The 15,352-nt window shown below is 44.4% G+C and overlaps 1 protein-coding gene across 2 annotated transcripts in view; it reads left to right on the forward strand.

Moving 5' to 3' along the window:
• The first annotated feature begins 3,925 nt into the window (after positions 1-3,925).
• The window catches only part of CYP20A1 (cytochrome P450 family 20 subfamily A member 1), a 75,889-nt gene continuing 64,462 nt past the window's right edge, over positions 3,926-15,352 (forward strand). Inside the window, exons 1-2 of one of the 2 annotated variants that reach the window (XM_069733642.1) lie at positions 3,926-4,251; positions 11,681-11,730. In XM_069733642.1, the coding sequence (XP_069589743.1) occupies positions 4,180-4,251; positions 11,681-11,730 (122 nt within the window). In that variant the 5' untranslated portion in view covers positions 3,926-4,179. The remainder of the gene's footprint in view (positions 4,252-11,680; positions 11,731-15,352) is intronic. The other variant, XM_069733641.1, reaches the window with a different exon arrangement.

Genomic DNA, 15,352 nt, shown 5'->3' on the forward strand with positions numbered 1-15,352 from the left:
CCACTTGAATATGAAGGCGCAGAAAACAACGCCAAAACCGGAAAGAAGATTCATACAGCAAAGCCGGAGGTGGGGAGAATCGGCGATTAGGCCCCGTCCATCGGACCGGGGTGATTGACAAACGAAAACGAAGAGATTACTAAGGTATTTTCTCTGCAAAGGTGGGTGGATATGGGGGGATATGAAAGCTATTATGCTGCCATCACACTAGCAGTATTTGGTCAGTATTTTACATCAGTATTTGTAAGCCAAAACCAGGAGTGGAACAATTAGAGGAAAAGTATAATAGAAACATATGCACCACTTCTGCATTTATCACCCACTCCTGGTTTTGGCTTACAAATACCGATGTAAAATACTGACCAAATACTGATAGTGTGACGGCAGCCTTAATGTAAAGCAGAGCTCAGGCCTTATTGAACCATATTTTTATCTCATATTGAAAAAATGGGGTGACAGGTTCACTTTAAATACTTCAGAACTATAAGTGTATGTGTCCACATTCAGGATTACATCCGGATTAGCTGTGGATTCAACGCTGCGTACAGCTGTAGCGTTCAACCCGCAGCGTTCAGATGTTACAGCATAGTGGAGGGGATTTTATGAAATCCAGTCTCCACTATGCGTGCAAACACGTATCCGGCGGCCCTGCGTTTACAGACATGCGGCGCATCTTTTTATATCGCAGCATGTCCATTTACCTTGCGGCAACGCTGCGTCGCCGCAAAGGTAAATCACAGGGCCCTTTGAATGGGGTGCAATGAACATATCCGGAATCACCACGCGTATAGAAGGGGGCGGCGCTTTGGGCGGAGCGAGTTTTACGCTCTATCCAAAGCGCCGGCAATCTGGAACTTGGACACGCACTGTTAGGCCACATTCACATTATCAGTATTAGGTCAGTATCCAGAAGACTGGAGAAGAGCAAATGTTGTTCCTATCTTCAAAAAGGGGAAGAAGGTGGACCCAGGGAACAATAGGCCGGTGAGTCTGACTTCTATACCAGGAAAGATCTTCGAACAAATAATTAACCCCTATCTGACCTCGGACGGGATAGTACGTCCGAGGTCAGATCCCCTGCTTTGATGCAGGGCTCCGCGGTGAGCCCGCATCAAAGCCGGGACATGTCAGCTCTTTTGAACAGCTGACATGTGCCCGTAATAGGTGCGGGCAGAATCGTGATCTGCCCGCACTTATTAACTAGTTAAATGCCGCTGTCAAACGCAGACAGCGGCACTTAACTACCGCATCCGTCCGGGCGGCCAGAAATGACGTCATCGCCGACCCCGTCACATGATCGGAGGTCGGCGATGCTTCTCCATTGTAACCATAGAGGTCCTTGAGACCTCTATGGTTACTGATCGCCGGTAGCTGTGAGCGCCACCCTGAGGTCGGCGCTCACAGCACACCTGATTTTCTGCTACATAGCAGCGAACAGAAGATCACTGCTATGTAGCAGAGGCGATCGTGCTGTGCCTGCTTCTAGCCTCGAAGCATGGCAAAAGTAAAAAAAAAAGTTTAAAAAAATGTGAAAAAAATAAAAAAAATATAAAAGTTTAAATCACCCCCCTTTCGCCCCAATCAAAATAAATCAATAAAAAAATATCAAATCTACACATATTTGGTATCGCCGCGCTCAGAATCACCCGATCTATCAATTAAAAAAAGCATTAACCTGATCGCTAAACAGCGTAGCGAGAAAAAAATTCGAAACGCCAGAATTACGTTTTTTTGGTTGCCGCGACATTGCATTAAAATCAAAAGAACGTATCTGCACCAAAATGCTATCATTAAAAACGTTATCTCGGCACGCAAAAAATAAGCACTCAACCGACCCCAGATCATGAAAAATGGAGACGCTACGTGTATCGGAATATGGCGCAATTTTTTTTTTAGCAAAATTTGCAATTGTTTTTTACCACTTAGGTAAAAAATAACCTAGTCATATTAGGTGTCTATGAACTCGTACTGACCTGGAGAATCATAATATCAGGATAGTTTTAGCATTTAGTGAACCTAGCAAAAAAGCCAAACAAAAAACAAGTGTGGGATTGCACTTTTTTGGCAATTTCACCGCACTTGGAATTTTTTTCCCGTTTTCTAGTTCAAGACATGCTAAAACCAATGATGTCGTTCAAAAGTACAACTCGTCCCGCAAAAAATAAGCCCTCACATGGCCAAACTGACGGAAAAATAAAAAAGTTATGGCTCTGGGAAGGAGGGGAGTGAAAAACGAACACGGAAAAACGAAAAATCCCAAGGTCATGAAGGGGTTAAACAACATGTATGTAAGTACCTGAATAAGAATGAAGTGATTAAACAGAGTCAGCAAGGGTTTGTAACTAATAAGTCATGCCAGACTAACTTAATTTCCTTCTATGACAGAATCACTGACTGGGGGGATCAGGGAAATGTAGATATTGTATATCTTGACTTCAGCAAAGCATTAGACAAAGTATCTCACACAATCCTTATTGAAAAAATGACTAAGTATAGAATGGACAAGGCAACTGTGGATTCATAACTGGCTTAGTGATCGGACCCAAAGTGGTCGTAAATGGCTGCACATCCAGTTGGAAGAATGTCTCAAGTGGGGTACCACAGGGCTCTGTCCGGGGCTCTGTATTGTTCAACATCTTTATCAATGATTTAGATGAAGGAATTGAGGGTAAAATGATTACATTTGCTGATGACACAAAGCTAAAAGGGATAGCAAATACTATAGAAGAGAGAGAGAGAGGATTCAAAAAGATCTAAATAAACTGGAGCAGTGGGCAGCAACTAACAGAATGGTTTTTAACAGGGAAAAATCCAAAGTCCTACATCTGGGCAATAAAAAAGCATATACAGAATGGGAGGAATAGGGCTAAGCAACAGCACGTGTGAAAAAGACTTGGGTATACTAATAGATCACAGACTTAACATGAGTCAACAGTGTGATGCAGCAGCAAAAAAGGCAAATACAATTCTGGGATGTATTAGCAGAAGCATACAGTCTAGATCACGTGAAGTCATTATTGCCCTCTACTCCTCTTTGGTCAGACCTCATCTGAAATACTGTGTACAGTTTTGGGGACCACATTTTAAAAAAGACATCAACAAACTGGAGCAAGTTCAGAAAAGAGCAACCAGAATGATGACCGGTCTACAAACCATGTCCTATGAGGAACGGTTACAGGATTTGGGAATGTTTAGCTTGCAAAAAAGAAGACTGAGATGAGACTTAATAGCTGTCTACAAATCTCTCAAGGGATGATTTAGTGAATCCTGCTTTGAGCATGGGTTGGACCAGATGGCCCAGGAGGTCCCTTCCAACTCTTAAGGCTCTGTGCACACGTTGCAGATTTTGCTGCGGATCTGCAGTGTTTCCGCAGCAGTTTCCCTTGAGTTTACATTACAATGTAAACCGAAAACGCTGTGGCCAAGCTGCGGAAAAAAACGCGCGGAAACGCAGCAGTTTACATTCCGCAGCATGTCACTTCTTTATGCGGAATCCGCAGCGGTTTTACACCTGCTCCATAATAGAAAACCGCAGTGGAATCTGCACAAAAACCGCGGTAAATCCGCAATAAATCTGCAGGAAAAACACTGTGTTTTTGCCCTGCGGATTTATCAAATCCACTGCGGAAAAATCCGCAGGGGACCATTATACGTGCGCACATAGCCTAACATTCCATTATTTTACCTCAGTATTTGTAGCCAAAACCAGCAGTGGGGGATAAATACAGAAGTGGTGCAGATGTTTCTATTATACTTTTCCTCTCCTGGTTTTGGCTACAGATACTGATGTCAAATACTGATCAAAAACTGAACGTGTGAACGTGGCCTAAGGAGGAGAGACAGGAATTCCATCTGTAGCACGGAAATAACAGGACTCTGAATGAAGGGCACGTACTGCGCAGGCTCCGCTTGGCGCTACAATAGTGAGCTGTGGAACTACAAGTCCCAGCGTGCATCGCAGCCACAACCTGCTGTACGCTCCGCTATCTATCGCCGGGCACCGCCTCGGACACAGACCCGCTCCCCCAGCGCCGTCCTCCCCACAATCACCCACGTGTCACTAGTCAGCGACTTCCGAATCCACGACGCTTCCGGGACTCCACATCGATTGCTCGTGGCTGCCGGGGGCGGGGCCGCTGACACACAGGCCGGGCTGCAGCTGCCGGCACAGGACGGAGGATGCTGGACTTCGCTATATTCGCCATCACCTTTCTCCTGATCCTGGTGGGAGCGGTGCTCTACCTGTACCCGGTATGTGCGGCCCGGGGGCGGCGGGGCCAGAGTGACCGCAAGGCGGAGAGTGATGGAAGGATGCCGGTGCTCTACTGCACAGCGCCTGCTGAGAAAGCAATGGACCTGTCAGCGTCCGCTCCGGAGCCAGGAGCAGCGTGCAGGTGCATCTCCCCGCTGCCCTCCCCCCAGCTGCTGCCCCGCGCCCCCCGCTATTGCCCAGTCACGTAGTGTATTGCCCAGCCCACGTAGTATATTGCCCAGCCACGTAGTATATTGGCCCGGCCCACGTAGTATATTGCCCAGCCACGTAGTATATTGGCCCGGCCCGGCCCACGTAGTATATTGCCCAGCCACGTAGTATATTGCCCAGCCCACGTAGTATATTGCCCAGCCACGTAGTATATTGCCCAGCCACGTAGTATATTGGCCCGGCCCGGCCCACGTAGTATATTGGCCCGGCCCATGCAGCACATAACATTGGCCAGGTAGTATGTAACACTGGCCAGGTAGTATACAGCACAGAGCCACGCGGTATATAATACAGCCCACGTAGTATATAGCAGTGTGGGCACCATATCCCTGTTAAAAAAAAAAAAAAATAGTTCTATACTCACCCGCCGGGATCCAATCCAGCGAAACTGTCCCGATGCGCTCGCACCTGCCGCCATCTTCCGTTCCTTCCCAGGATGCGTTGCAAAATTACCCAGATGACTTGGCGGTCTCGCAAGACCGCTAAGTCTTCTGGGTAATTTCGCAATGCATCACTGGGAACGGAAGATGGCGGCAGGCGCGAGCGGCTCGGCGGACTATGGAGGGTGAGAATAGCAGGTTTTTTGTTTATTATTTTTAACATTACATTTTTTTTACTATTGATGCCGCATAGGCAGCATCAATAGTAAAAAGTTGGGGGGACACAGGGTTAATAGCGGCGGTAACGGAGTGCGTTACCCACGGCATAACGCGGTCCGTTACCACCGGCATTAACCCTGTGTGAGCAGTGACTGGAGGGGAGTATGCAGGGGCCGGGCAGTGACTGCGGGGAGTAAGGAGCGGCCATTTTCTTCCGGACTGTGCCCGTCGCTGATTGGTCACGGCAAAACAGCCACGACCAATCAGCGACTTGGATTCCATGACAGAGAGAGGCCGCGACCAATGAATATCCGTGACAGACAGAAGGACAGACAGAAAGACGGAAGTGACCATTAGACAATTATATAGTACTAGATTGTGGCCCGATTCTAACGCATCGGGTATTCTAGAATATGCATGTCCCCGTAGTATATGGACAATGATGATTCCAGAATTCGCGGCAGACTGTGGCCGTCGCTGATTGGTCGAGGCAACCTTTATGACATCATCGTCGCCATGGCAACCATTATGACATCTTCGTCGCTGAGCCTGTTACTGATTGGTCGAGGCAACCTTTATGACATTATCGTCGCCATGGCAACCATTATGACCTCATCGTCGCCGTGCCCGTTGCTGATTGGTCGAGGCCTGGCGGCTTCGACAAATCAGAGACGCGGGATGTCTACGTCCTTTATGACATCATTGTCGCTGTGCCCGTCGGGTATGCATCGGGCATTCTAGAATATGCATGTGCCCGTAGTGTATGGACAATGATGATTCCAGAATTCGCGGCAGATTGTGCCCGTCGCTGATTGGTCGAGGCAACCTTTATGACATCATTGTCGCCATGGCAACCATTATGACATCTATGTCGATACTGTGCCCATCGCTGAATCAGAAACATGGGATTTCTACGTCCTTTAGGACATCATTATGACATCATCGTCGCTGTGCCCGTTGCTGATTGGTCGAGGCCTGGCGGCCTCGACCAATCAGAGACGCGGGATGTCTACGTCCTTTATGACATCATGGTCACTGTGCCCGTCGCTGATTGGTCAAGGCAACCTTTATGACATCACCGTCGCCATGGCAACCATTATGACATCTACGTCGATACTGTGCCCGTCACTGATTGGTCGAGGCGAATTTGCGGCAGACTGTGCTCGTCGCTGATTGGTCGAGGCAACCTTTATGACATCATCGTCGCCATGCTGTGCCCGTCGCTGATTGGTCGAGGCCTGGCGGCCTCGACCAATCAGAGACGTGGGATTTCCAGGACAGACAGACAGAAAAACCCTTAGACAATTTTATATATATAGATTGTCACAGTCCGGCCGAGAATTAGTCCCTCCCTACTTCCGTCCAGTCAGTGCCCGGCGCCCGCTCCATACTCCCCTCCAGTCAGCGCTGACACAGGGTTAATGGCAGCGTTATGCCGTGGGTAACGCACTCCGTTAACGCTGCTATTAACCCTGTGTGACCAACTTTTTACTATGCAGCATCAATAGTAAAAAGATCTAATGTTAAAAATAATAAAAAAACAAAAAACCTGCTATTCTCACATTCCGTCGTCCGCCGATGCGCATGCGGCTGCCGCCAGCTTTCGTTCCCAGAGATGCATTGTGAAATTACCCAGACCGCTAATTCATCTGGGTAATTTTGCATTGCATCTCTGGGATCGGAAGCTGGCGGCAGCAGCGCGCGCATCGTGACAGCTTCGCTGGACACCGGCGGGTGAGTATATAACTATTTTTTATTTTAATTTATTTTTTTAACAGGGATATGGTGCCCACACTGCTATATACAAAAAATAAATAAGAAGGGGGCACCACGGGCAGTCAAAAGCGCAGGTGAAGCGGAGACCCAACGCGTGTCGCCCCACAAAGGAGGCTTCGTCAGGGTTTTTTTATTGTTTTTAAACTGTCTGTTTCCTGTATTGCTTGTTTCATGTATATTGCAGTGTAATAAAAATTGTTCTATTTTTGCTAAATCCAATGCGTGGTGATCCCCATCTGTATGACCTTAGCTTTTTTTTCTTTTGTTTGACACACTGCTATATACTACGTGGGCAGTGTTATATACTGCGTGGCTGCTATATACTATGTGGGCAGTGTTTATATACTACATGGCTGCTATATACTACGTGGGCAGTGTTATATACTGCGTGGGCTGTGCTGTATATTACGTGGGCAGTGTTATATACTGCGTGGCTGCTATATACTATGTGTGCAGTGTTTATATACTGCGTGGCTGCTATATACTACTTGGGCAGTGTTATATACTATGTGGGCAGTGTTATATACTGCGTGGGCTGTGTTATATACTATGTGGCTGCTATATATTACGTGGCCTGTGCTATATACTACGTGGCTGCTATATACATACGTACGTACGTACGTACATACATACATATGCTAGAATACCCGATGCGTTAGAATCAGGCCACCATCTAGTAGACTATAATGGGTATGAGTTCTAACCCACGAACACCATAGATTGACCATGTACGTGACTCGCTGATGTCTGAATATGGCCTAACACATACATACATCTCACAAAATTAGAATATCATCAAAAAGTTTTCATCTGCAACAATCAGTGATGGTTTGGGGAGCCACATCATCTGCTGGTGTAGGTCCATTGTGTTTTATCAAGATGAAAGTCAGCACAGCCGTCTACCAGGAAATTTTAGAGCACTTCATGCTTCCCTCTGCTGACAAGCTTTTTGGAAATTGAAATTTCATTCTCCAGCAGGACTTGGTACCTTTGGCAGTGTGGACAGGTGCCAATACCTGGTTTACAAACAGTATCCCTGTGCTTGATTGGCCAGGAAACTCACCTGACCTTAACCCTATAGAGAATCTATGGGGTATTGTCAAGAGGAAGATGAGACACCAGACCCAATAATGCAGACAATCTGAAGATTGCTATCAAAGCAACCTGGGCTTCCATAACACCTCAGCAGTGCCACAGACTGATCTCCTTCATGCCTCGCCGCATTGATGCAGTAATTGATGCGAAATGAGCCCCGACCAAGTGTTGAGTGCATTTACTGAACATACATTTCAGTAGGCCAATATTTCGGATGTTAAAATCATTTTTCAAGCTGGTGTTATAAAGTATTCTAATTTACTGAGATAATGACTTTTGGGTTTTCATTGGCTGTAAGCCATAAACATAAATAAACGCTTGAAATAGATCACTCTGTTTGTAATGACTCTATGTAATGAGTTTCACTTTTTGTATCGAAGAACTGAAATAAATTAACTTTTTGATGATGATCTAATTTTGTGAGATGCATCTGTACATGCCAATTACTTATAGTGAAATTTTTGCTCACTGGGAATTTCACTGTAGAAGTTCAGAACTCCTTTAAATAAAACCTTCTGTTGTGAACATGGCTCAGAGATGCATTTGCAGTATAAACTAGTTAATAGTGTGCAGATTTTCACATAAATCAAAATATCAGACTACATTACTTCATGTGAAAAATATATATTCCTGTTGGAATCAGGGCTGTGGAATTGGTCAGTATAAAATGGACCGACTCTTAACTATATAATACATTGGGTTCGTTACAGGATGTGCTGTAAATGTTTTCATAATTTGGGAAGGTTGTGAAATGTGCTATAAATGTCTGTTCTGTTCCTGATCTAAGGATCTCTGCATTTAGTGGAGATGAATCTGTGCTGCACTTTATGCACATGCTCAGTAGTGATCCGTGCTGTGGAGTCAGTGGCTTGGCTTACTGACCTCACAGCCCTGGTTGGAAATGTGTTGCTTCATGAGGATAAAATGGCAATTTACCGTGTGTGTGTTGAGTGTAAGGCCAGGGATAGATATGTCTACGTAAAATCGATTGATTTTCTTCTGGAAAACGCAGACTCTTTATCCATATCCCATCAAATAGTTTCCCAGGTTAATGATTACAAACCAGATGCTATGACTATCCCACTCCACATCCCTGCCTCACCACTGAGCATGTACATAAAGTGAAGCACAGATTCATCTCAACTAAAAGCCGAGATCCTTAGATCAGGAACAGAACAGACATTTCACAACTTTCCCAAATTATGAAAACCTTTCCAGAACATCCTGCATTGTACTACTGTACCCAACGTGTTATATATTTTAGGAGTCGGTCTGTTTTATACTTACTCTACCGCCCTGTGGGGAGCGTAAGTTCAGCTACTCTTCTGAGAAGGACAGAATGAAGGCAGATTTTAAAAAATCAACTGACAAGTTCCCTTTTAACTCCTCATTCATATATAGATTTTATTAAAGGGTTTTATCAAGATTGGAAATTATCCATCATTAATAAGTTAGGGTGACAGAAAACTTACTGATTGCTGGGGTCAAACCGCTAGGACCTCTATCAATACCGTAAGCAGGTCACTGCAGATCTGTCTGAATAAAGCGGGGATAGAGAGCATGCCCACCTGATCCATCCATTGTCCATGGACTGCTGGAAATAACAGAGTACTATATTCTGCATTCTCCATTACAGCTACATGCATGCATGCCATAATTATTGTAATGTTGTGGAATATACATTGAAGTCAAAGTATATATTACTATGGCGGTATTGTGTATCTCTGTAACTTACACATCAAACAATCCATTACCCTTTGGTCACTTCCTATATTGTCAAAGCCAAGCAAATAGAAGACCTAATTGCCCAATAAAATATCACAACTTACAGTTTTTGTATCAGTTACTATGTAAAGTAGTGCAATAATAATGATTGTAATAATCTATCTATATAATCGTCTGAGGGGTACTTCCGTCTGTTTGTGTGTCTGTCATGGAAATCCCGCGTCACTGATTGGTCGCGGCTGGCCGCGACCAATCAGTGACAGGCACAGTCCGGCCTTGAATTCCCCTTCCCAACTCCCCTCCAGTCAGTGCCCCCTCCCTACTGCCCTCCAGTCAGTGCCCCCATAGCGGTTTAGCAGTCCGTTAAACTGACTGAGTTACACCGCGGTGTACCGCAGTCCGTTAACGCTGCTATTATCCCTGTGTAACCAATCTTTTACTATTGATGCTGCCTATGCAGCATCAATAGTAAAAAGATCTAATATTAAAAATAATAATAATAAAAAAAATCATTATATTCTCCCCTTCCGGCGGCGCCTTTCCCACTCCTCGCAATGCTCCGGTGCCAAGAATCCATTGCGGCAATGACCGCATCATCACGTGTTATTGCCACAATGCATTACTGGGAATGTTGCGTCGCGACGAGCATCACTAAAGGCCTGGGCTGGATCCGGGGGCTGCCGGAAGGTGAGTATATAACTATTTTTTTTTATTTTAATTCTTTTTTTTTTAACAGTGATATGGTGCCCACCTTGCTATATTCTGCGTGGGCTGTGTTAGATTCTGCGTGGGCTGTGTTAGATTCTGCGTGGGCTGTGTTAGATACTACTATACATATTCTAGAATACCCGATGCATTAGAATTGGGCTACCATCTAGTGTAACTATAATTATTGCTATATAATACTAGGCAAATGATGCAAATTGACATTTATTTTTGGTAGACTTACAAACAAAAGGGAATGGAGAGTGTTGCAGTCTAAAAGGATGTATTAGGCTACGTTCACATTAGCGTTCCGCTAATGTGCGTCGCTGTTGCGTCGGCGACGCAGCGGCAATGCAGCGGCGACGCGCCCCTATGTTTAACATAGGGGACGCGTGCGTTTTTTTGGTTGCGTTTTTCGACACGTGCGTCGTTTCCGACGCTAGCGTCGGACGCAAGAAAATGCAACAAGTTGCATTTTTCGTGCGTCCGATTTTCGTCAAAAAACGACGCACGCGTCGCAAAACGCAGGGTTTTTTGTGCGTCGAGTGTTGCGTCGCCGTTGCGTCGCCGACGCACCGGCGTGCAACGCTAATGTGAACGTAGCCTAACAAATGCAGTATATGCTATACCAGTGTGGCCTTTTCTGAATTCTGATAGGACCCAGTTTCAGGGCCGAGTTCTGTGCTGGATCTCCGGCCGCTGACATTTGCTCTGTTCACTGTGGGTGACATTTTGTAGCTGCACAGATGTTTCCCACTTTGTGTTACTAACTGCAGGCTTTAACTGCTGTGTTGCCAAAATTCCTTTTTTTTTTTTAAATACTAATCCGAACACTTTCAGATCTACCCTGAGATGTTTGTGTATAGGCTTCTATAGGCTATGGCTGCAATTCAGGCTACTTCACAGTGCAATACAAGTTAGGGGCCACAATGTGACCCGGAGGACACGGCAACAAGTAAACAAGTTGCAAAAAGTTAAGCCTCCTGAGACACTTTGCAGCTAGCTTATTGTGCTTGCAGCGCTAGGGTTTGTAGTATGGCTGGTTTTTGCCTATTGAAGATAAATCCTCAGTGATGCTGTGCCCATACAACATGCATATTGTCATCTGGACAGCCTCTGTTTACACAGGGTTATGTGCTCCTGACTATAAGCCCGTGAATGAGCATTTTGCTTCTTTTCCAGTTGATCGGTAACGTGTTTACAGTCTGGGGATCAGACTACCGTCTTATGAAAGCTGATCCTAATCTGCCTGAAATCTCACACTTCATTTTCTGAACTCTGTATTTTTCTCTTTTAGTCATCTAGACAAGCATGTGGCATACCGGGACTTGCCCCTTCGGAGGAGAAGTAAGTTCTAAAATGTATATATGGAGAAACAGAACCATACCTGTCTATTTTAGCTCAGCAGCATGCAATTTAATGGGGTTTATGTGCAATACCACACGTTACACCAGGGCTCTGGAGTCTGAGTTTGTGTCCATTATGGTGGAGTCAGCATAAAATGGACCAACTTCTAATATATAATAAATTTGGTACAATGCAGGATGTGCTGTAAATGTTTTCATAAGAATTTGGGAAAGTTATGAATTGTTCTGTTCCTGATACAAGGATCTCGGCGTTTAGTTGAGATGAATCTGTGCTGCACTTTATGTACATGCTCAGTGGTGACCAGTGCTGTGGAGTCTGAGTCGGAAGTCAGGTAAGGCTGGTTTCACACTTGCGTTTCAAAACGCATGCGTTTAAAAAAAAAAAGCATGGTGAAAAAATGCATGTAAACGCGTGCAAACGCTGCGTTTTTTTGACGCATGCGTTTTTGCATGTGGTGAAAAAAAACGCAGCGTTTTCACGCGTTTACATGCGTTTTTTCATGCGTTTGCGTTTTTTAAACGCATGCTGAGAAATGTGTGACAGCTGCCAATCATCAAAATAAAGTAAAAAACCCACTATAAACAGAAACAGTTAGGGTTAGGGGTAGGGATCATAACCCTAACCCTAAAGGGATCCTAACCCTAAAGGGGTTAGGGTTAGGATCCCTTTAGGGTTAGGGGTAGGGTTAGGATCCCTTTAGGGTTAGGGGTAGGGTTAGGATCCCTTTAGGGGTAGGGTTAGGGGTAGGGTTAGGGTTATGATCCCTGTAGGGTTAGGGTTAGGATCTCTTTAGGGGTAGGGTTAGGGATAGGGTTAGGATCCCTTTAGGGTTATGGTTAGGATATCTTTAGGGTTAGGATTCCCTTATCACCTTTATGGTGGGGGGTGGCATATCAGTGTGTTTTGTTTTGTTTTTTTTAATAAAAACGCATGCGTTTCCATTGACTCCAATGTATTTTTTGACACACAAAAAACGCATGAAAACGCATGCGTTTTTATGTGTCAAAAAAACGCCTCTCAAAAATACTACAAGTTGCATTTCTGAAAAAGAACGCATGCAGCAAAAAAACGCATGCGTTTTTTTGTTGTACGCGTTTGGTCGCGTTTTGAAACGCGTACAACAAAAAACGCATGCGTTTTCAATGTTAAATATAGGGAAAAAAACGCATGCGTTTTTGTGCAAAAAACGCTGCAGACAAAAACGCAAGTGTGAAACCACCCTTAATTGAGGAGTCTGGAGTCCGTGGTTTGGCTTACTGACTCTACAGCCCTGCATAACACATAGGCAGAGTTAGTAATGAAAAATGCAGCCATGTTTTTATCGATTTTTGACAGCGCCTTTATACCATACAGTATCTTCTTTGGCAAAACTAGATAAAACGACCTGATGGTCTGTCCTACTTGTACTACAAGACCTTCCAAGATGACTTCTCCCTACATTAATTGCCCTTTTCAATTCTTTTCTAAAGTCAGTTCAGATCCCTGACTCCGTGCTACACTCCTTTATAACATTGATTCCCAAACCAGGCAAGGATAGACTAGACTGTAAAATTTATAGACTGATTGCCCTTCTCAATTCATATGTTAAAGGGAACCTTGTCACCCCCCAAAATCGATGGTGAGCTAAGCCCACCGGCATCAGGGGCTTATATACAGCATTCTGTAATGCTGTAGAAAGCCCCCGATGTAACCTGAAAGAGGAGAAAAAGAGGTTAGATTATACTCACCCAGGGGCGGTCCCGCTGCTGGTCTGGTCAAATGGGTGTCTCAGGTCCGCTCCGGCGCCTCCCATCTTCTTCCATGACGTCCTCTTCTTGTCTTCATGCCGCGGCTCCGGCGCAGGCGTACTTTGTCTGCCCTGTTGAGGGCAGAGGAAAGTACTGCAGTGCGCAGGCGCCGGGTCTATCTGACCTTTCCACACTTTTTTGTTAAGTATAATAATTCCACCTGTGTTAATTCATAGTTTTGGTGCCTTCAGTGTGAATTTACAGTTTTCATAGTCATGAAAATACAGGAAAATCTTTAAATGAGAAGGTATGTCCAAACTTTTGGTCTGTACTGTATGTGTGTATATATATATATATATATATATATATATATATATATATATATATATATATATATATATATACATATGTGTATATATATATATATATATATATATATATATATATATATATATATATATATATATATATATATATATATAATTATTTTTTTTTTAGCCAGCCTGCTGCAGTGTCACACTGTAACAACGACCTCGCATGAGGCTGCATAATATAGAGTTGGGAATGCCAGAACATAAGAGGCAGTCCTCGGGGCTCCTGTCCGATGGCCACAGGTGGATGTACTGGGTCCTGTGAATAGATTGACAGTTAGAAGTTAAAGAGGTTATCCCCCTACTTTTTTTCTTTTTCCCTTGATCACCTATTCTTAGGATGGGTCATCAATGTTTAGCCTGGGTCCAACACCAGGCACCCCACCGCCGATCACCCGTTATCGGTGTCTGTGGCTGGTAATGCTTGCTTGCAGAGCTGCTCCGTCTTATCGTGTGATTAGTAGGTAACATTAAAATTACAAAAAACTTTATTGAAAAATTCTAAAAAGCCCCAAAGGCAATCGGAAAAACAAAAAATCACATGAAAGACACACAACTGCTGTCTTACATAGCAGTTATTGGACTCGTAAAGAGGCCACTAAGACAAAATCCACAATGATGTTGATTATATCTCAATACCAAGAGAAAAATTCAAAGTTCAATGCTTAGGTTAAATTGGGAAAAAAGAGGAAAGCTCTCACCTTGTTTTCCTCTATCAACCTCAGCTCTAATAGTATATGGTACATGTAAATAGCAAAGACCTCACCTCGCTTTCCTTTGTATGACCGAGCTCCAAGGGACCGTAAGACCTTTCAGGGGAGGCAATTATTTTCATCCATACAATACCCCGAATTAATACTCCAAAAGGACCCTTGTTACCATGACCCCAATAGTTTTTCATCCCGAAGCATTTTGTTTCTCATACTCATCAGGGAAAGGAAGATAAAGTACAGTCAAGTAGATCTATTAATATTTAAGTCCCATTGTGTATATGGGGGATGACTCGGCTTACTGTGCTACTGAGTGTTTAGGTTAAATAGACCGCCAAATGATCCTCATGTGGTAAGTGTACCTACGTCATTTCCTATGCGCATTGATGTGGAATGCATAGGTGACCCCACATGTCACTTCCGGTGTAGTTAGTCATGTGACTTCCGTTCATTACCTCTTTTGGAACGCAGTGCTGGAACGCATGCATCATGTCCGGCGCTGCGTCTCAGGTATACAAAGAAAGCAGGTTTTTTTTTTTTTTTATAGTCCCACATGTGACCTCCGCTCCATCTTGGAACGCAGGGTTGGACCACATACATCATGTCCGGTGCCGTAACCAAGGTAACGCTTATTTAACCCCCTCCAGTCCCATCTACTGCTGGAAGAGGAATGTTCATTAATAGAATAATGGAGGGGGAATTCCTTCTTATAAATGTGTGGATATGTTGGCTAAGTATTTGACTTTTAGTTGGAAGAGAAACTCCTCAGGCCCATTGCATACATTCTCCCCCC

This window comes from Ranitomeya imitator, chromosome 7 (assembly GCF_032444005.1).
Source record: "Ranitomeya imitator isolate aRanImi1 chromosome 7, aRanImi1.pri, whole genome shotgun sequence".
In the NCBI taxonomy this organism is placed as follows: domain Eukaryota; kingdom Metazoa; phylum Chordata; class Amphibia; order Anura; family Dendrobatidae; genus Ranitomeya; species Ranitomeya imitator.